The following is a 21,982-nucleotide window of genomic DNA, read 5'->3' as shown; positions in this document are numbered from 1 at the left end:
TCTTGTGATACCTCATTCGAAAGACCATAAAAAACTAAGAATTTTGGCGCAAACCGCAGATCAATATCTTAATTTTTGACCGAGTTATGATACTGTCAAAGGTCAAATTTGACCTATTTTCAAAAAATCACAACTCCGGTTCAAATTATGTATCGTAAAGAAAAAAAATAAAACGAGGAAATTTACTAAATTGTGTTCGCTTTTTTGTAAAAATTGCAGAAATCACTTCGAACTAATTTTAAGGGGGGGGGGTTCGGACCCCCAAATACGTCAATTCAAAGGTCATTCAAATTTCCCGCGAAATAAGCCAATTGCCCCTAGATTTGCCTCCACATTATCTCAGTAAGGTCAAAATCAGTTCAACATTACGTTGGGCAAGTCCCTAAATTTCAGGAAAAGTTAAAAAAACGAAATTTAAGGTAATTAAATTTTACCGTTTAAATTTCGTTTTTTTTTAACTTTTCCCGACATTTGGGGACCTGCCAACGTAATGTTGAACTGATTTTGACCTTACTGAGATAATGTGGAGGCAAATCTAGGGGCAATTGGCTTATTTCGCGGGAAATTTGAATGACCTTTGAATTGACTATTTGGGGGTCCGAACCCCCCCCCCTTAAAATTAGTTCGAAGTGATTTCTGCAATTTTTACAAAAAAGCGAACACAATTTAGTAAATTTTCTCGTTTTATTTTTTTCTTTACGATAATTTGAACCGGAGTTGTGATTTTTTGAAAATAGGTCAAATTTGACCTTTGACAGTATCATAACTCGGTCAAAAATTAAGATATTGATCTGCGGTTTGCGCCAAAATTCTTAGTTTTTTATGGTCTTTCGAATGAGGTATCACAAGATAGGGGTTGCCATTTGAAAAAAAAAAGTTGGGGGCCCCCCGCCCCCTCCCTTAGGGGGGACCAAAATTTTGACTCCCCCATAAGATGGTCCCTTTGAGATAGGAACATTCCCAAAGTTTCATTTTTCTATCTTGAACCGTTAAAAAGTTAGCCAACCGTCCTGGAACTTCTGGCCCACCCTGTATTTAATGTCCTAAGGCTTTTTTTTGTCCTCCTTCACTTTGGACAGTTTGTTCTGATTCGATCTCGGAAATTACTAGACCGATTTTCCTCGGATTTGTTTTAAATGAAAGCTCTTAGGCTGTAGACGTGCAGGTATCCCTTGGTTTTTCGATTTGCGCGACCTATGTTGCAAAATTTAGCTCGATTTGATAACGACAAAGGACCCCGCACACCTCTTATGGGAAGCTGCACCACGAAGAATTGCCTTCTGACTTATGTATTTCGATTCTCCTCAAGATGCTGATCAAAAGTTATAATTGCGCCAACTTTCTACGATGCACAGTTTTCGCAAAAAAACCTATGAGAAGATTCAGTTATTCGGCGACTATGAATAAAAAAGAACAAAGCATTTGAGAACAGGCCCGATGTGAATAGGTGCGTTGTTAAATTACTTTTGCTGCCCAACAAAAATGGCCGAATCTCAGCAGGATTGACGTCATCTCAACGACGACGTCAGCTCAACAGACGGGAGAAAATCGAGGTGTCGTTGTTAAATTCCCGTCGGATTCTGCGGATTTGGAGGTTAAGTTTTATTGAAATTTAATATTTTTAACATTTAAAAATCTTATTAACACCCACATTATTACGAAATTGACGCAATAAACGATTATAAGCAATTGCAAGTCAGTCTGGTGACGAACATGTGGCGAAGAAGTGCGAAAAAATGGCGGTTATGGATATAAACAATAACATAACAATTTTTTTTTTTTTTTTTTTTATTGGTATTTTAACAACAATCTACAATATATGTATTCAGTTGACTTTGGATAGGACGCCTCACAATATGATCACTGGCATATTAAAACGGGTGGGGAGGAACTTAGCATTCTAAATTCTCCAGCAGATAGCGCTAGCGGTGGTTCACGAATGAAAAGCCATGACGGCGAGCGGTATGAAGCTAATGTTAATCTTAAACAGCTGATCAACAAAACACAATTATGGGACAATGGAACAGGTAATGTAGGATAGGTATGTAGTTTCATCAGGAATGGTGCGTTGTTAAATTACTTTTGCTGCCCAACAAAAATGGCCAAATCTCAGCAGGATTGACGTCATCTCAACGACGACGTCAGCTCAACAGACGGAAGAAAATCGAGGTGTCGTTGGAAAATTCCCGTTGGATTCTGCGGATTTGGAGGTTAAGTTTTATTGAAATTTAAGATTTTTAACATTTAAAAATCTTATTAACACCCACATTATTACGAAATTGACGCAATAAACGATAATAAGCAATTGCAAGTCAGTCTGGTGACGAACATGTGGCGAAGAAGTGCGAAAAAATGGCGGTTATGGATGTAAACAATAACATTACAACAATCCAGCAAACTCGGCAGCGGTCCACAGCAGCCAAAAACCTCGCTGAGCTGTTGGGCAGTTTGCTGAGCAGCCATCTTGGAAAACGGGTAAACCCACCAGAATTTACCAACGCTTTCGTTGAGCTCAACGCTCAGCGGGTAATTTTCGTTGGGCAGTTGTGGACTTTAACAACGCATCTCAACAATCCAGCGAACTCGGCAGCGGTCCACAGCAGCCAAAAACCTCGCTGAGCTGTTGGGCAATTTGCTGAGCAGCCATCTTGGAAAACGGGTAAATCCACCAGAATTTACCAACGCTTTCGTTGAGCTCAACGCTCAGCGGGTAATTTTCGTTGGGCAGTTGTGGACTTTAACAACGCATCTAATAAGGAAAAAATGTAACATGTGTCCGTCTTCTTATCTGTACCTGCCGACTCAGGGGCTATCTCCCTCCCGCACTCGCCCGGTAGACGTTCAGACTTTCCTGTTCTTATGCTCCTCAAGAATCTGATTTAGATGGTGGTCGAGCAAAACGGCGTGCAGAATCCGAGATAAGACTGCCGCTCGGTGCGGGAGTCCCCATGATTTCCTTGTTGACACACAGCCGCCGCTTGTCAATCGAGCACTAAAATGAGGAATCTTTCTGGCTTTTTATTACCGAATAATTGAATCTTCTCATAGGTTTTTTGCGAAAACGGTGCATCATAGAAAGTTGGCGCAATTATAACTTTTGATCAGCATCTTGAGGAGAATCGAAATACATAATTCAGAAGGCAATTCTTCGTGGTGCAGCTTCCCATAAGAGGTGTGCGGGATCCTTTGCGTTTTTGCCTCTGGACAGTTTGTCCCAATTCGATCTCGGAAACTACTGGACCGATTTTCCTCGGATTTGTTTTAAATGAAAGCTCTTAGGCTGTTGATGAGTCAGCAACCCTTGGTTGCTGACACATCTACGCGACCGGTGTTGCAAAATTTAGCTCGATTTGATAACGACATATTTGCGTTTTTGACGCTGGACGTGTCATATGGTTGGGAGACCTCCCACCCTCTGATCTTCAGTTTCCCTCTCCACGTAAACCCACCCCTACCTGCTCACAACACGTGTCACCCTTCTACCCTGGCATGGGTCCTAGGGCAGTATCACTCCCTTCCTTATGCTGTCCGACTCGGAACACCTGCTACGCATTTCCTTCGTCGCATTGCTCATAATGAGTTCTCGGTTTGTCCATGTTTCTTATCAGTGCGTCTAGTTTCGCTTTCTTGATTTTGTCTTCAGTTTTTTCACATAAAAGTTACTTAATTTTGATGTGCATTTTCAGAGGATAATTTGCCTTTTTACGGCAGTACAGGTTTTATTAATGATTAACTTTTTTACAGTAGCTTACGTATTCTTCCAAGAGAATCAGTGATTAATCTTCACCCTTTCGCACCGTTAAATTTTCACAAAGTGTCTTGATTTTCTTTTACAGGAGTGTTATTTTATTTTTCAAGGATGTTTCTTTTTCTAGAAGTAGGTGGTTATCATTAGTAGTTTCTTATTCTTTGTTTTTGAATTTATCATTTTGCCTTCAGGAAGTCCACTAATTACTCGTAGTAGCAAACGAGTGACTGGGGGTCCAGGGGGCGAAGCCACCGGCTAGCGGCGCAAACGAGCGTAGCGAGCTGAAGCAGCTAGTATTCATTAATATTTCTAACTGCAAAAGCTCATGATAAATACATTTTAAAAAACAAGATGGGGAAGCTAACTACCTCCGGAATGCTCTCTGTATATACTTTTAAAATTTAAAAAATTGTAGTAGTATCATAACAGAACGTAATAAAATTCAAAGAGCCGTATGCAAAAACGACATTTTTCGCCCCCCCTCCCCACTAAAACTTATTCAAACTTCGTCTATCAGTTACTAATACTGGAGCGCTTCTTGCCCCAAATTTTCAGACCCCCAAAAAATTTTGGGGCGGCGCTAGGGGGGTGGAAGTCAAAACCTGTGACCCTCGATATCTTTCGAACGAAACAAGATATTGAGCCCCGGTTTGGACGAAAAATCGTCTAAAATTGCATACTTTAAGATTTTAAAGGTCAAAATCCCAAAATTAAATTTTTAACTTATGTGCTTTTTTTCAGTTTTTGAGGAAAAACAATTTCTTTTAAACAGATTTAACTGAAATTTCACATTTTTTGATTTGAACCAAAACCAGTTTTTTAAATTGTTCGTCTTTTTCCGCATCCAACGAGTGGTCGTATAAGCTGGGGAACCGAACGGTTCCGGAGTTATGATCGATTGAAGTTTCCGCTCAACGCGCGCCGACCGATTTTCGCGCGCAAAAAAGTCGGATTTGACTGTTATTAAATCAGATTTAATGTTCAAACTGAGCAAAATGCATTATTAGGGACTCTTGAGGGTCGCTGAGTCCAGAAATCACAGATACTTCCAAAAAATTCACGTTTTTAAAATTACAGCTCCGTACAGGACCACTGAGCGGCCGGTCGGCGCTCAGTGGGCCTCTAAAATAGCGCTACGGAGCTGTAATTTTAAAAACGTAAATTTTTTGGAAGTATCTGTAATTTCTGGACTCAGCGACCCTCAAGAGTCCCTAATAATGCATTTTGCTCAGTTTGAACATTAAATCTGATTTAATAACAGTCAAATCCGACTTTTTTGCGCGCGAAAATCGGTCGGCGCGCGTTGAGCGGAAACTTCAATCGATCATAACTCCGGAACCGTTCGGTTCCCCAGCTTATACGACCACTCGTTGGATGCGGAAAAAGACGAACAATTTAAAAAACTGGTTTTGGTTCAAATCCAAAAATGTGAAATTTCAGTTAAATCTGTTTAAAAGAAATTGTTCTTCCTCAAAAACTGAAAAAAAGCACATAAGTTAAGTTAAAAATTTAATTTTGGGATTTTGACCTTTAAAATCTTAAAGTATGCAATTTTAGACGATTTTTCGTCCAAACCGGGGCTCAATATCTTGTTTCGTTCGAAAGATATCGAGGGTCACAGGTTTTGACTTCCACCCCCCTAGCGCCGCCCCAAAATTTTTTGGGGGTCTGAAAATTTGGGGCAAGAAGCGCTCCAGTATTAGTAACTGATAGACGAAGTTTGAATAAGTTTTAGTGGGGGGGGGGGGGCGAAAAATGTCGTTTTTGCATAAGGCTCTTTACGAATTTTATAAATGATCAAATGAATTGATTGGCATCAAGTCGGTGGAATTCCTCTCTCTCTGTCTCCTAAAGTAAAGGCGCCTTTTGTAAAAAGGTCCCCTAAACTGCCGTGCTAAGGATAAACACCGTATTAACATCCGGATGTTGCCACATTTTCACCGATATAATATGAATTTCTGAGGAAATTCACGAGTATTTTTTTTCCATAAAATGCCTACACAATTTATTCATATTCCAAAAACTCTGTGAAAAATTGGAAGAAAAATATTCACAAGTTTCTCGAAAAATTTGTGTTTTATTGATAGGAAATATGAAGAAAAAATGGCAACATCTGAAGGTGCATACGGCGTCCTTTCTTAGCAAGAAGTAAATAATGAGTAGGTCGGATGAGTTTCATTTTTAAGGTGGAAAATGAAATGATACACACGTCCGGACAACGTTGCTAAGGTGAGCGTGAGTAAAAACGTGGCTACAGGAGGAAAACGAGACCCTCCCGAAGCGAGCACAAGCAGAAGAAGACGATGAGGAAGAGCAAGGGAAGCCACCCCGAAACTCCCGAAACCAAGACGGAGGAAGGACGAGACACCGAATTTTCGAGGCCGCTGCAGTCCTCGGTCAATGACGGGCAGTGGTGATTGGCGCGCGCGCGCGCGTCGTAAGGTGACGGATCTGCAGAGTGGACAATAGGGAGGTTACGAAGGATTAGCAGGCTTTTACACAATGGGGAGCATCGCATCGCAGATATTCGCTTCTGAAGAGCACTCTTCGGCCGCTGGCGAGCAAACTCTGCATGCCCAAAGGCCAAGAGCAAACTTATACCTGGACTGCTGCGTATTCACACTCTGAGAGTTTAGAAAGGCATTTTCGGGGACCCGCTCGCGGGCGGATGCGGCTTAAAGAGTCGCTCTTCTCTCCGCTTTCAAGAGCACTCTCGATCCCTGCTTTCATTCATGAGAACTGAGGTCGATTAGTCTTATCTTTGAAGTAAAAGGTTGCGAACTTCATTTCCAGTGTTCATTTATACTTCCAGAGTGAAGCGGCAGAATGACAATTGCTTCACAGATTTCGGAGGGGTTTTTTTTTTTTGACATGCCACCAATAAATTGCCGTAAAAATGTGAATTTTTCACTTCATGAGCTCAATAACTTAATACGATCTCGTTAAATGCTAACGGTAAAAGCTACAAGATTCTGCAAACCGTATATCTACTTCAATATCTTCAATGGTCCATTCACAGCAGACCGACAGCTCTCCGTTTTTTTGGGCGTCTTTAGTATTCATATGCATATGAAGGCATTCATTGCATAAAAAATAATTTAAACAGTACTGGAATTGGTTGATGAATAAGATTGACATAAAACGAGCTAAAATAGAGCATAGGACTACGGTTAAATAAATATTTTATATTTAACAATTTTCTTTTACAGTTGACAGAAAAAATAGATTCATATTTAGTCACATTTGTACTTGTTGGTATCTGTCACTTTAAGGTTGGGGGAATGAAGGCCCCTCATGAGGTCGTACACGTCAATCTTTATGGTTTGTTAAAGTGTAGGGAATGGTAAGTTTTGAAGCTCGTGGATGAATTACCGGAGACCCAAGTATAAAGTAAATCGATACTTGACTTACTATACCGCGTGTATTTTGGTCACATCATTCCGCTACTTCGGCCGCCATCTTGGACCTAGATGTCTTTCATAGAGTAGAAACAGTTATTTTAGCCTCATATTTCGCTATTTTTACTCTGTAATCCTAGGAAAAACACCCAACACGCCGTCATGAGGACTTTATGAACGTCCATCCTCAAATGTAGAGCCAATTTTGGGCTCCACAAGAGGTCAGAGATAATTTTGGACGACGTATTTGAATTTTACGACCAAAATGGCATGAGCATCATGATCCTACCTGTGCATGCCTATCATGACGTAACTTGACTATTACACATTTTTGACCCTCAGCGTCGGCCATTTTTGCCGTCATTTCGGGGCATGGAGTCTCCTCGTGCCCTGATAATGTAAATTGAACTTCATTTTCGGATTTTATGACCCAAGAAACCTATGGATAAACACCCTACTCTGCACTCTGAGAGGCACATGTCCCTTACCCCGTTTTTTGCCCAAATTTGGCCGCCTTCTTGGATGGGGGCGTCTTTTCGAAAATTGAGAATGACAACATCAGAATTCTGTTTTTAGACATTAAGACGAAGAGATTAAGATACCTCCCATACTTTTATCACTACTAGGCCTGCGGGAAGACTTTTGCGCCTGCGATGGCACGCGGAAAAAACATTAAAAGAGCACTGTGTAAGATTTTCTTATGAAAAAAGCAGATGGTTGCACAATGCGATGATAATGAAACCGGAAGGGTGGTAATGTGAGGAGTTTTGGGCAAATTGTAGAATGGTTGTCAGTAAGCCCGTTTAATCTAAATACTTTAAGTACCACTTAGGGCGCTACTCAAATATCCTTGTTTAACACTGAAATCGATAAGTGTTCGGATAACAATTTAATGTAACTTCAGATTACGCATTCGTCGAATGAAAAGGCGATTCAGTAGAGCTGCAGCATGATAGTGGAGTTTCCTTGATAAAAACCACGTCAATCGGGGCTATTTGGGAAATTTTTTGCAGTTTTTTAGAATTTTTAACTAGAAATCTCCCACTAATTTCAAATCAATAGGGCATTTTGGAAAGTTCTGGCCCCAAAGCATAAGAAATTAGGGTTGACTTATTTTACCTCCCCTTTTGGGGGGGGGGGGGGGGGTAAAAATATTTTGAAAGATTTTTCCCAAATCGCCCCTTGATTGGGGTAATTTGGGAAATAGCACTAAAGCCAGATGTTATGAGCTGGTATCAAATAACCTCATACAGGGGGCTATTTGGGAAGGTAAACCAAATTTTTAAAAAATGTATTTGGGTACAAAAACTGAAAAAATTCATGAAAATATATAATTTTTTTATAAAATAACACAGGGTATTGACAAAATTTAAAATCGTCGCAAGCGCCCCAAAAGGCCCCCTTAGGAAGCGGCCAGCAAAATCGTCGAGATCGCCCGTTGGTGGTTAATAAGCAAATAATTTTAATTGAATAACAAAACGACATCTCAAAGGAAAATTTCCCGCCGAACTATACTCTTAATGAGAACTTTCTCCTTATAGAGTCCCTTTGTACTGAGAGTAAAGACAATGTTAATCAATTTCTCATTGGTTCCCGTATTTTAGGCTTTCACAGTGTCACAAACGAGAATAAAGAGTAAAGTTTCACCAATTGCAAAGATTATAAACTGGAATGGACCGGGACATTGGGGGTACGGCAAGGAACAAATGGAATGAGAGAGGGAACGGAGATAGGAATTCATGAATGAGTTGATCAAAGATTACAAAAAAAGTCCGATTTGTATAATATTTATTCCCGTTTGTGAAATTCATGAGCCGCGTTGCCTTAACTCTCTCTATGAAGGGACTCTTTCTCCTCACTCTGAATTTTGAATTCTTCTTTGGAATTCGGCTTAAAAGTCCGTTTTACTCTCTTTCCTCACTCTGTCCATCGAGCGTATTGAAAATGATTTTATTAGAATAGAGAGGATGTCCGTTTTTTCAGGTAAAACTACCCCAACCCCAGCCCCCCCCCCCCAAATAAAAAATTGGCGACGGTCATCCCAGAATGGGCGTAAAATTCCTTCCTAACAATATCTCGAAAACTACAGATCCAGAAGTCTCTCTTGTGGTATTAATTAAAAGCTCTTAATTTTCCGAGAAGTTTGAATAACCACTATTAATGGGTCGTCACAAACACGATCAAATTGACTGCACACTTCAAAAGAACGCAATTTTTGAAGTTTTAGCGCAAACCGCACCTCAGTATCTTTTTTCGTTTGAAAGATATGGAACTCAACAGTTTTCAACTTGGCAACGCTGCTACGCGGAAAAAAAATCATTTCAGGCCTTTAAATTTTAGGAAATGGCGTATCCTAAAGTGAGGAATGACATATTGAAAATTGGTCACAATCGCTGAAGAAGGAAATTTTACCGATTTTGCATACGCCCCTTCAGGGGTGGTTTCACGATAACTGGAATAGTTTTGTCGCCGTAACAGCCATAACATTTTTCGGTCATATTTTTAGCAGTAATGATAATCACTCGAATTTTTTCGCATTAATCTTCAAAGGGTTACGTATTATAACGCTTTCTAATAATTTATTTCTCTACTTCTCAATTAATATTAAGTAAAATTCCGAAAATGTGCTGTCTGTTAGGCGGTATAAGAAGTCAGCATCAGCATATCAGACAGCACATTTTCGGCCATTTATTTATTAAAATTGAAAAGTAGAGCGATAAATTGTTGAAAAGCGTTATAAACGTAGTAACCCTGTGTAGATTAATGAAAAAACATTCGAGTGATTATCATTACTACCAAAAAAAAGACCGAAAAATGTGTTATCTGTTACGGCGACAAAACAATTCCTGTTATCATGAAACCACCCGAAGTATCCAGAGGTAGATTCTCTTCAAATAGTAGTCCAGAGCCGGACTGCTTAGCCCTTGCCATGCTCAAAAGAACCGCTGAAAAATCAGACGGAGATAGTAGAAGTTGAAAATTGACATGGGAAACAATGGAAATTGATTTGAAAAATCATAAATTAAGTAAGTAAACTAAAAATCATACCCAAAACAGGGAAGGCTAGAGGAGAGGAGGAACCAAGAAATTCTGATTCTCTGGAGTTGATTTTCTACATCTACACTCTATTATAAGCTCCGAGACCTCCTAATTTTGCGTAACGCTTAGTTCCAGCGTTTTACCGGGCCGATTTTCATGATTTTTGCCGCTATCGACAGGCAATTATCTTTAGATGAGCCCGTTTTATTCAGATTTTCAAAATAAGGCCAAGGTTTTTTTATATTACGTGGTAAAGTTGCGAATTCTCCCATTTAAACAATGTAAATTTATACTTTTTGTCATAGTTCGTTTGAGCGTTCTACCCGCCGATTTCCATGATTTTTGCGGTTATCGACAGGTGACAGGCCCCAGATGAGCCTGCTCTAATCAGATTTTGGAAGTAAGACCCAGGTTTTTTTACTATCAAGTTAGAAAAGTGAGCGACTTTACAGAATGATCCGCACCGGCTGCCGCTATGCGCAAAAGGTTGCGCAGTGGCCGAGGAGGTTGCGCAGTGGCCGAGGAGGTTGCGCAGTGGCTTGTCTCTCACCGCAATCACACGCTGAATGTGGAAGTAATCGGCCCGATGCCTTAATTTTGCGCGTGACGCGCAAAATTCAGCAACGATTCTCAGCAACCATCGGACCAATTTTGAATTTGTCTGAACTATTCGAGTAGATTTAATACACATCTGGTTGAAAATAACTCGAATTTGCTAAATTTCAGCCGTTGGGCGATGACTGTTGACTTCCACATTCAGCTGCTAAATTCAGCGTCTGATTGCGGCATAAGGCAGTGGCTGAGTAGGCTACGCATCAGCTCTACTTATCAACACAAGATTCGTCTCAGTCGCTTCAAGATGAGCGGCCGCCGAGTCGTCTAAGACTTCAGAAGCGTCCGTACGTCCCAAGATGTGGGTTCGATTCCTGAATCCTCAGCTACTTAATTGTGACCCGATTAGCATCAACCGTTGTTTTACTGCAATGTTTCATTAATCAGTCATTTCAAAACGCGTCCTTTTCACTTCAAATTTTTCTTTTCTTTTTCATCAAAAACAAAAATCATTTCATTCTATGAGTAAAATTTATCTCATATTGTAATTTCTTAGGGAAAAAATAAAACAAGCATTAATAGGGGGCAAAAAATAGGACCGCGAAGCAGCCTATTGACGGCACGGAGCGCCTTTAGGGGGCTGGGCCACATAGCGGCCAGGGGGCGTAGCCTCCTAGTTATCCTCAAAGTTCGAAGGCTCCACATCAGTTATCAGGATAAATGAGCCAAAGTAACTAAGACTCAAGGTAGGTAAGTAAAATAACAGTATGTTCCACGGCTACAGACCATCAAAGATCGATAAAATGCTCCGTTTTAGCCTTGGCAGGAAGCTTGAAAGGACATGCCGATTTGCAGGATCCGGATGCTGACTAACTAGATGGCTGATGAGCTTTGAGTGTCATAATACGCAAAAGTTTACCTATCAAACATCCGCTTGTTCGCTGAATGAAATGCTTGGCAAGTTGTTAAACATTCACCTGGTAAGTAGGGAAGTCAACAGTTATGTAGGTAGATAAGTTTACGTAGGTTTAATACTTTTAGCATTAGGTATACGCGCTATTTTTTGAGAAGGAAACTACTTAGCCCATTACTTTTTGCAAAGGAAACTGTGCGACACAATCTTTTGTACAAAATAATACTGATGGAAGCTCCCTCCTTAAGCAAAGAGAAAAGTGAAGGAGGCGCCCTCTTCAGACATCGTGCTTAGTAGAGCGCACAGTTATACATGGACAGCTATATGACAATGTGGCTGCCTCAAAAAACGTGAGGGCAAAGAACTTTCTGCTCACTGACTTGATTGTACCTTTCTTTATAAGGTATATTAAGTAACTGGAAAATTGGAGCGCAATGGGCCTGTTGCAAACTTTTGCTAGAGCAGAATGAAGAGTTGTTTCCTATAGATAATGCCTCAAAAATCACGATGAGCGCATCGGCAAAGTCTGAAATGCACTCATAAATTCACAATTTGCGTAAGAAATTTGCGTTATTTTGAGCTTCCCGCTTCAAAAACGATACAACTGCACAATTGAACATTTTGTTAGAGGAGTCGCTCCATCGTCGGCAATATTCATCATGGCCGACGCTTGCGCAGTTCCGCGCGTAATTCGAGGAGAGTTCAAGGTCAATTAAGGCGGGCGAGGAAAATATGAGCGTAAACACGCCGATTGTTATCTGGTTTAATCTAGAGTCCCTTTACACTGAGAGTGAAGACAACACCCCCTCATGGAGTCACAAACGGGAATAAAGATTACAGAAATTGAACGTTTTTTGTAATCTTTAATCGGCCCATTCTCAAATTCCTTTCTCCGTTCCCTCTCTCATTCCGTTTGTTCCTTGCCGAACCCGTAATTCCCTGGTCCATTCCAGATTATAATCTTTGCAATGGGTGATAATGTAATCTTTATTCCCGTTTGTGACAATGTGAAGGCCTAAATTACGGGAACCAATCAGAAATGGATTTACATTGTCTTGACTCTCAGTATAAAGGGACTCTAGTTTAATCCTGTTCAGGTGTTATCTTGTCCCATCACACGTGTTTTGGCGGACTGGCGTCGGCCAAGGTAGATTTACACAGGTATGGAAAAGTTGAAAATTTCCCATGAGCCTCAGTACGTGTCACATGACCTCGTGACGTAGGTTAAGGGGCCCGTTTTTTAATTTTACAATCAAATTAACATTCAAACGTGTGTGCGTTTAAACGCTAAAATTAATATAGTATAACCAAAATTGTGAAAAAAATCCCACAAAATTTTGACAAACGATAAACCGAACATAATGAATCAAAATAATCAAAACATCCAAAATGGCTGACGTTAAGGGGCCGCTGGAGAGCCAATCAGAGGCCAGTTGTTTAGTTCTGTCCATACCTGTGTAAATCTACCTTGGGCGTCGGCCATGATAAGTATTGCCGCCAATGGAACGACTAGAGTCCCTTTATACTGAGAGTCAAGACAACACCCCTCATGGATAGAGTCCCTTTATACCCAGAGTTACGACAACTCACTTTTGGTTGGGCCAGGGTTGGGCTGAAAGTGGCCTAAAAAAAAATCCAATTCTGATTGGTTCTCGCTCATGGAGGCCGAAACGAGTGCACCAAGATGGCGGTACCTCGTATGTGAACAAGAATAATGAAAATATTACCTAATTGTGGTTTATCAAGAGTAAATTGTTATTTCCATCGGTCCAAAATGAAAATAGATTAAGAAATTATTCACAAACCAATCTCATTTTATTTTTAATTGATCAGTTTGTTGATGTTGTTGTTTTTGTGTGACAGACATCGCAGGATTCCTGATCCTTAACCCTCAATATCGTTCGTTCGGGTGCACTCGTTTCGGCCTCCATGGCCAGCCAAGGCCGGCTGTCAGTCAGCTGATAATCGAGTTGTCGTAACTCTGGGTATAAAGGGACTCTACTCATGGAGTCACAAACGGGAAGAAAGATTACACAAATTGAACGTTTTTCGTAATCTTTGATCGGCTCATTCTTAAATTCCTTTCTCCGTTCCTTCTCTCATTCCGTTTGTTCCTTGTCGAACCCGAAATTCCTCGGTCCATTCCAGATTATAATCTTTGCAATTGGTGAAAATGTAATCTTTATTCCCGTTTGTGACACTGTGAAGGCCTAAAATCCGGTTAACCAATCAGATATGGATTCGCATTGTCTTGACTCTCAGCTTAAAGGGATTCTAGGAACGACTCCTCTAAACAAAATGTTCACCTGTACCCAGTACCGTAGTATCGTTTTCGAAGCGGGAAGCTAGGGAAGCTCAGAGTTGCTAAAAGAAATTTCATCGAATGAAATTTCATGAAATTTCTTTTTTCCCAATGAAATTTCTTCTGACCGACAAAATGTCAAAAATGCTTATTTTTTCTAACAGAATTTGTTTTTATTTTTAAAGAGAATAATATTCGTCAGTTAGACCAATTGGAGCGCGGTCTTCTCTCAGCTCTTCTCTTCTGGTCTTCTCTTACTCTTTCTCTTCTGGCAGTTCTGGCTCATCATGAGGAGGGGGACCGAGGACCCTAACCTCAAATTTCAAACTGTTAATTTCTGAAAAAATCAAAGACAAATGAAAAAATCATTTAAATTGTTTCAAAGATAATTCAAGATCCCTCCCTTTTGTACCAAAAAAGAAGGATATACTGTTAGGGGGTACTAGGATTCTTTGTAGTCAAGAAATTTGTTTTGCTCCAAATATGAAAGCTAACGTCTTACTTTATCCGTAAAATTTATTTTGGTGTTCAACCGGTACGGCTGTGTGTTCAACCAAAATTTAAGAAAAAAAATTCAAAATTATGTTTTTGCAGTTTTACTCAACTTTCTGGGCATTTCTAAAGTTCCCTTTCACAGTTTACCACGTGCATATAAATGAGCTTAAGGAGATTCATAAGTTTCAAGGGTTTAATCCTGAATTCTGCGTGTTAAATGAAATTTCATGAAATTTCATCATGAAATTTCCTTTTATAATCCTTCATGAAATTTCTTTTCAAAATCTTTCATGAAATTTCTTAACTCTGGAGAAGCTCAAAAAACCGCAAATTTCTTACGCAGATTGTGAAGTTATGAGTGCATTTCAGACTTTGCCGATGCGCTCATCGTGATTTTTGAGGCATTATCTGTAAGAAACAACTCTTAGTTTTGCTCTAGCAAAAGTTTGCAACAGGCCCAAAAGACTGACATCAAAATACATGTTCTCAAAAGGATTACACACAGAGTAGGTACCCAGAAATTCGCCGCCAACTAAATTTCCAGATTTTTTGATATGATGTTCCTCAGGATCTTCTAAATAAGGGGAGCTTTTAAAATTGAACTTTTTATGTGCCCATCACAAGAAGATCAAGTTTGAAAAGTGCATTTTTCAGCAATTTACCTTAACCACATTATCATACAAAGATCTGGCACTGTAGATGAGTTGAAGATATGGGTTCTTTTGTTTCACACTGAGTTGACGCATCATCTTATTGTTCTGGCCAACGCTAGACAAGGCAACAGCAGCTTTTCTTTCAATCATCTACATTTTTCTACTTGATAATGCAAGTAAAACTGCCATAAAAAGCAATTTTCAGGCCCAGTTTCCTCCACATAGGCACATAGAAAGTTCGATTTTAAACTTTTATCTTACTCAGCAGATCTTATGGAGCATGATGTGAAAGGATCAGCTCAGATTTTCTTGGTACTTAAGTACTCCATGCATAGCTCTTCACACCTTGAATTCTTGAAAAAATAAACTGTAGAGAGGCTTATAGGGAATAGGAGACTATAAGCCTCAGTAAGTAGGATAGGTGATATCCTATTATCCATACTTACAGTAGAGTGAAATAACATTGAAAATGAAAGTTTGACTTCACAGTGAAAACTCTGAATGAGTGTGCCAGAAAATACCAAAATTACTTAGCCTAACGGGAAGTATCTTGTGAATACCCAATAGGTACCTACTCCTCAGTACTAACCCAGATACTTGTGGGCTTCCAGCCAGATGCTAGTGTAGTTAAATACCCGACTAATATCTCTGATCTTGTGGGAGTTCATCAGAGATTTTTTCCCCCTATCTGAATGGGTTCCACTTAATGACTGTGAAGTCTGCCAAGTGAAAACTGCGGGAAAGAAAAATGAGAAAAACTCCTTCGACTTAGGTACTTAACACACCTCTACATCCTGAAGGGGACAACGTCCCTTATTCAAAAGGTTCTGGCCCAGTATAAGCTTTCAGAAGTCAAATCAAGCTGATGAGTCTTACTACACTATTGAATTTTGATGCAACCAGACAGAAATTCCGTTTTGAAACCTACTCTGAAAACCATAACTTCCCAAGTTCCTCTTGAAGGAAGCCACAAAGGCTTGGGCGTTACATAATTTGGATTACTTGACAAATACTCCTTACCTATCCGCTGTGCTTCCTAGTTTGACTCCAGACCTAAAACAACCAGAAAAGAGTCTGGCGCAGGTGGTAAGGATCACTCTGCATTCAACGATTTCTTTGTTATAACTGTCAACATCTTCCAACATTTTTCTAACATCCATTTTTCCGTCTTACAAAAGCTCATTTTTCGATTTCAAATCCTCTTTAAACCCTATTATTCAGTTAATCTCCATTATTTTTAGTACTAGACTTGCAACTGATAGCGACATAGATTATAGCCAGCCAATCACGCATAGACTTGTTGTTTCGCCACCTGTGATGTCAGCAAGATTATAAACGCGTCTGCTGCCCAAAAATCTAGATATTTTCCCATCTTGTAGATCTAGGACCTGTGTCTCTCAATGGTCTTTCCCCATCCCATTGTGGAAATTCGTCAATTTTCATCTCCTTTCATTTATTTTATTTTGTGCAACTCTCTTGTGAATTTCGGATCAATACAGTGACAAACTTTACCTCAAAATTTTGCCTCTTTAATTCTTGCTCCATTTCTCGTAGTTTGTTGACCGTTAATAAAGATCAGCTGGTGCCGAAACAGTTAGAGTTCATATAAACTTCATAAGAATCATATCATTCGGGAAAGATTAAGTTTTCCATCAATTCTCATTTCACGGGAAACTGACTCTTCTCCATAACAATAACCTTATTAAAATCATGCAGTGTTCACTGCAACTAATCTCTGATACTTATTTTGTGGGCACCACAGTTTTACATATAAAAGTTTCAGAAGGGGTACATGTTAACTAAAAATATAGCATAGTACCAATAGATGATGCATACCGATGCATACAAACAGGGGCGGACGGGGGGATCGCCCCCCCCCCCCCCTGGAGCCAAAAAAAAAAGGGAGGGAAAGAAAGGGAAAAAAGAGAAGAAAAAGAAGGGAAAGGAAAAAGAAGGGAAAGAAGGGGAAAAAAGAAGCCTGGGTGGAATGATAACCATTTTGCAATTTTTTAGTGCAGGGAGGATTTTAAAGCTACAGGCATAGCTGGGGCATAGCTTGATGATATTCTAATGTTACTGAAAAGAATAAACTATTTACAAGTTTGAGATATCCAAAACAAGTGCAAATAAACGTTTGAACTGAGGTTTTAATTTTTTCTCTTGTGTTTTACCATCAAATTGACGGAAAAACGTGGGGATACCTGTAAAAATATCTGTCTTAATATTAGGAGCTTCCAAGGTTAAAAAAAGGCAAAAATTCCATCAGCATGTGTTTAAATTCTCAAAGTTTTCTGGAGGAGGACCCCGAACCCCCCTTTTACTGGGGTATCCCCCCCCCAGTCATGTGCCTCAAAATTCCCCCCCCCCCCCCCCGAACACTATGCTGTATTCGCCCGTGCATACAAAATGATGATGAAGGTTTTATTCTTTTTTACTGAACTCCTTCCTGCACTGGTCTTGTTGACAGTACAAAAGGAAGAGCTGGAAGAAGGCACCTTAACCAAGAGAAGACTTAGCTTAGTAACTTACTTGAGATTTTGAGCTCCAGTTCTTGAGATATGCTGCCCTGGAAGTGAAATACGATTAGTTCTGAACAAAATTTCACCTTGATGAATCCACTTGGTGACTTCACTATCGATTGTGTTGGAATTATTTACACTAGTCCTTAAGGATGATTTCACACAAATAAATACGGGCAAATTGAAAAACGAGGGCACATATTGCACATTGAAACTTATGACAGCGTGTGTCCTGTTACTCCACACTTTCGAAAAATGTTGACTGTCGATTATATCACTTTTGTCCGAAAGGAAACACTCACTACCGAACTTCCCAGCTATAGAACTCATTCTAACCTCCATACCATCGTGTAAATGTTTACCCTTTATCTCGACGTACATCTTGAGGAACACACTATTTTGACTGCGATAAAAGGTTTCATTTATCAGCGAGACCGACTGAAAGACGGGTACGATCCCCGGAACACTTGATACCCTGCCGAAATGTAACGAGTAAATGTGGAAACAAAACACATATAAAATTAACCCTACCGAATCACAAGCCATGATAGAAGAACACAATCACAGCAAGAGTTGTGCTGCCATTTTCAGCCGGTACTGAGAAGACTGAGATTCCAGCAGTGCTCATGCCTATGCTACGACGACGCAACTTCGGTCATGCGCGCTCAGCGCTCTTCGTGATATCCACGCGTAGCTTTTTGCTCAGATTCTGATACATACTCTGTGTCAAGCTCAAAGGATAGCGTGAAGATCGAGCAAAAGCAATGTGTGGGTGGTTCACCCCAAGTTGTGAGTCTAGTCCAATCGAAATTTCGAAAAAAACAACGACCGTACTCACGGATTGAGCTTGAAATCTTAGAATAAGACGCGGCAGATGAAACTGAAGAGCCAGCGAAGAAATCAAGTCACGCCGCTGAAAGCGTCTTGCGCTGCAGGCTGCACACTTGAGTTTTTATTCAAACACATTTTCCCCATTTTTTTTTTATCGTTCACATTACCACTAAAAAGAAGGACAAATACATCTATAGATTAACGTAGGTAGACCTGAAATCTTAATCCTCCGTTGCTCGCGAGCCATTGTTCGAAAACGTCTTATCAGCAAGATTTGCTCGTTTCTCTCTTCAATTTAGTAGAGCAGCTTGAGGATTACATACCTACTTAGCAGGTAACCGAGGGTAATTTCACGATAACGGAGTAGTTATGTGCAACACTTTGAAAGTAGAAGTGTTTTAATTTTTACCAAATTTCAGCGTTCCAAACTATGTTGGTACATGATGTACTTCCTTTTTCTTACTTCGGCTCAAAAACGTTCGCTGGGATGCAACTACACAGCACTGTTGCCAGATTCGTAAAATTCAGCACATTTCCAGCAATTTTAATATTTCATATTTAATTTATTAATTCAGACATTTTTCTTAGGTACAACCTGGCAACCTAGCAAGATAGCCTGACTCCACTTTACGATGTGAAATTCCTTTTCAAGTTTTACTCTTTCTTCTAAAGAGCGATGCAATAATGATTCTATGGGCAATATTAATTTCCTAGAGGGAGGGGGGGGGGGGGTCATTCATCGATGCAACCCGTTGATGCAACCGATGCCAGGGGGTAGAGTACCTTACTGCCGTTATAGCGAAGAGAGCCATAAGTGCAAAATTTTCGAAATCGAGTTTTCTTCAAAATTCGTCTAAACTCTTTTAGATGAAATTACTGAGACAGCTAAAACAGCAAAATTCATCCTAATTTAATGAAAACGAGACTATGTAAAAGTCTTTAAGTGCACAAAAAATGACAGTTTTTTTTTTCAAGACAGCCATAGATGCATGAGAGCCAATGAGAACAGTGCTTTCAAGTAAAGTGCCGCCCTCTTCTGCCAATTTCTAACCTGAAATTGTGTTTGTTGTGCGTCCCAAACGCAACCACGTAAGCATGCAGAAGATAGCACTTACGGCTGTCTTGCCTAACAATAACTTAGCATAAAAATGAGAAACACCCTTTTTATGTGATGGGAATAAAATTAATCGATTTTTAATCATCCATACGATTTCTATGAGTCTGCCGGACGATTAGTGGCAATTTGACAAAGAACGGAGGCTTCTTTCAATAAAATGTTCTTGTCAGAATCTTCTGAGCCCGTTTTCTCAAAACTTCATTTTTGCACTTACGGCTCTCTTCGCTATCACGGCAGCTTAGAGTACCTATTACATTGACGTATAATACAATTGTATTATACGTCATGATGTATTATACATCAATGACCTATTAGGACCCAAAAATGGCGGTAAGTTGTTGTGCGTACGTTGATTGTATTATACGTCAATGACCTATTAAGACCCAAAAATGGCGGTGCGTTGTTTTGGTTTTTGTGGAAGGGAGGGGGGTCATTGCCAACTTTTGACGGTTTTCACCAACCGCACTTGCTGCCAACCTTACTACATCTCAGATAATTTTTCTCAAAACTTGCCCACGATTAGCCTTAAAAATATGTAAAGAAGTCGAAATAGTGCGTTTGTGTACATTTCTCGATACGATAAGCAAAGAAAACTACATTTTGAGTCATTTTGCATTACATTAATATATGGCGTCCGCCATTTTTGGGTCCTGAAAAAAACGTTTCCTAAATTCAAGGCGACGCCGCGTTGACCTAAGAAAATTGGATACTTGAAAAAAGTGGACAAGAAACGAAGTCTTGAATGAAGAAAACGGTATTGCCTTGATCGACGGAAACGCGATTTCTTGAACCAAAACTCCTGTTACATTGAAGCACGAAAACGTTTCCTTCAAATTAGGAAACACCGCCGCGTGAAGAGTTTCCTAAAAGTAAGTAAGTGTTGTGTTGTTTTCAGGAAACGTTTCCTTAAAAAAAAAAGGAAACAGTACCTGCAAGCGTTTCCTTAAAATTAGGAAACGGCCGGTCCCGCCGTGTCGCTGCCTTGAGAATCGACATATAGAAAGGACACTCTCGCAGATTTCGTGACGAAGAAAAAGAACAGGGACCTGGAGCTCTTGAGCTGGAGCTGGCGGGTATTGTTTACATTCAGAAATGAAAATGGCGGCAATAGCCAACTGTAACACTCTAACTGTAGCTGATCACATGTGATTTTATCAGTCATCTGGCCAGCATGAGCACGACGAGGCTGTGGAAATCGTTTTCGTTACATAAATTTTGATACTTAAACTCTTTAACTCTGTGGCAGTGACTTTTACACTTGCAAAACATTAGACTCTCCTTTGGCACCACTGATTACATTTGGCAACCCTGCAATTAGCTAGGCCCTACTATTACATTTGACAACCTTGCAAAGAGCTGGCGGGTTCAGAAAAGTATAGGGCAACGAGACCTAACCAAACCTGGACACAGCAGGCGAGAGTCACAACGGCCGCTTACGCGAGTTAGAGTACCTACGCGAGTGTCCCTTCTCGACTCCCCGCCTAGTGTCCCTATCCAAACCCGTTGAAGCGCATACCGGAGGTTGAAATTAGTTGAAATTCGACTTCAAATGCGATTTTCAGGTGCGCGATCGGCAATATGGCGGATTTATTATCATACCGTTCGTAAACAACTGGTGCTAATCCCACGATTTAGCTTTAATTTTGCCATTATTCAACATTTTTTACAATCATAATTTTACTATAATTGTTGCTTAAGCACTTTTGCGTGATTCCTTCAGTTATATGTGGCTTACTTACCCTTATTTAGCTAAACGTAGGACGTTATTTTCTAGTGAAGGTGTTTAGTGTCAGATGGAATCCAGGCTTATTACTGCTTTTTCAGATTATTCTTGCAACTCTAATCAACATTTTATGACTACAGAAGCAAAGCAAGCAAAGAGCTTTACAGGCTACAATTGAGTAATAGCCTTACCCACCAGTTCATCATCTGCGGAGAACTTTTTTACTGCATCCGCACGATTTGCCTAGGATTTCAAGATAAGGCACCCTGCTTCCCTTTAAGTAGTGCACCGAATTTTTTCATTTCAATCTACCGATTAAATCCAAAATCTGATCCAATCAGAGCTGCATAGCTCTTGAATTTGTGTGTTATCCGTGTACGTATTTCCTGATTGTCCTACTGGAAGTGTGACTCCAGCCACAACCGTGACCTGCTGACTTATTTCTTTGATCCAATCTCTAGTAAATGATGACTCAAATTCTGAAGCCATCATTTATTGAAACTAGTTCAAAGTTATTGCTCCAAAGTATCGTCACTCTTCTCATACTGATGCAGAAGGAAGGAGATTCTTCGGTGAGTGCTCTGTGATCCAAGATTTTCAATTTGAAATAAGAATAAGGTTATTATTGAGGCGTGTAACAATTTTTGGTCGTTGAACCACTTGTCATAATTGAGCTTTGGCGTTAGAGATGC

At 40.0% G+C, this 21,982-nt stretch overlaps 1 protein-coding gene across 6 annotated transcripts in view; it reads right to left on the bottom strand.

The window, feature by feature from the left end:
- The window catches only part of LOC109029730 (unextended protein), a 197,435-nt gene extending 178,998 nt beyond the window's left edge, over positions 1-18,437 (bottom strand). For 2 of the 6 annotated variants that reach the window (XR_011900842.1, XR_011900841.1), the window contains exon 1: positions 17,630-18,432. Coding sequence is in view for 4 of the 6 variants with exons in the window: in XM_072306317.1 (XP_072162418.1) it covers positions 17,630-18,165 (536 nt within the window). In the remaining 2 variants the exon portion in view is untranslated. Of the gene's footprint in view, positions 1-17,629 lie in introns of all 6 variants that reach the window. The other 4 variants (XM_072306317.1, XM_072306315.1, XM_072306316.1 and 1 more) reach the window with 4 other exon arrangements.
- Between the last annotated feature and the right edge of the window lie 3,545 nt (positions 18,438-21,982).

The sequence above is a fragment of the Bemisia tabaci genome, chromosome 1, assembly GCF_918797505.1.
Source record: "Bemisia tabaci chromosome 1, PGI_BMITA_v3".
NCBI lineage: Eukaryota > Metazoa > Arthropoda > Insecta > Hemiptera > Aleyrodidae > Bemisia > Bemisia tabaci.
The sequence above is the reverse complement of the archived record's forward strand: the minus strand, read 5'-3'. Positions and strand labels throughout refer to the sequence as shown.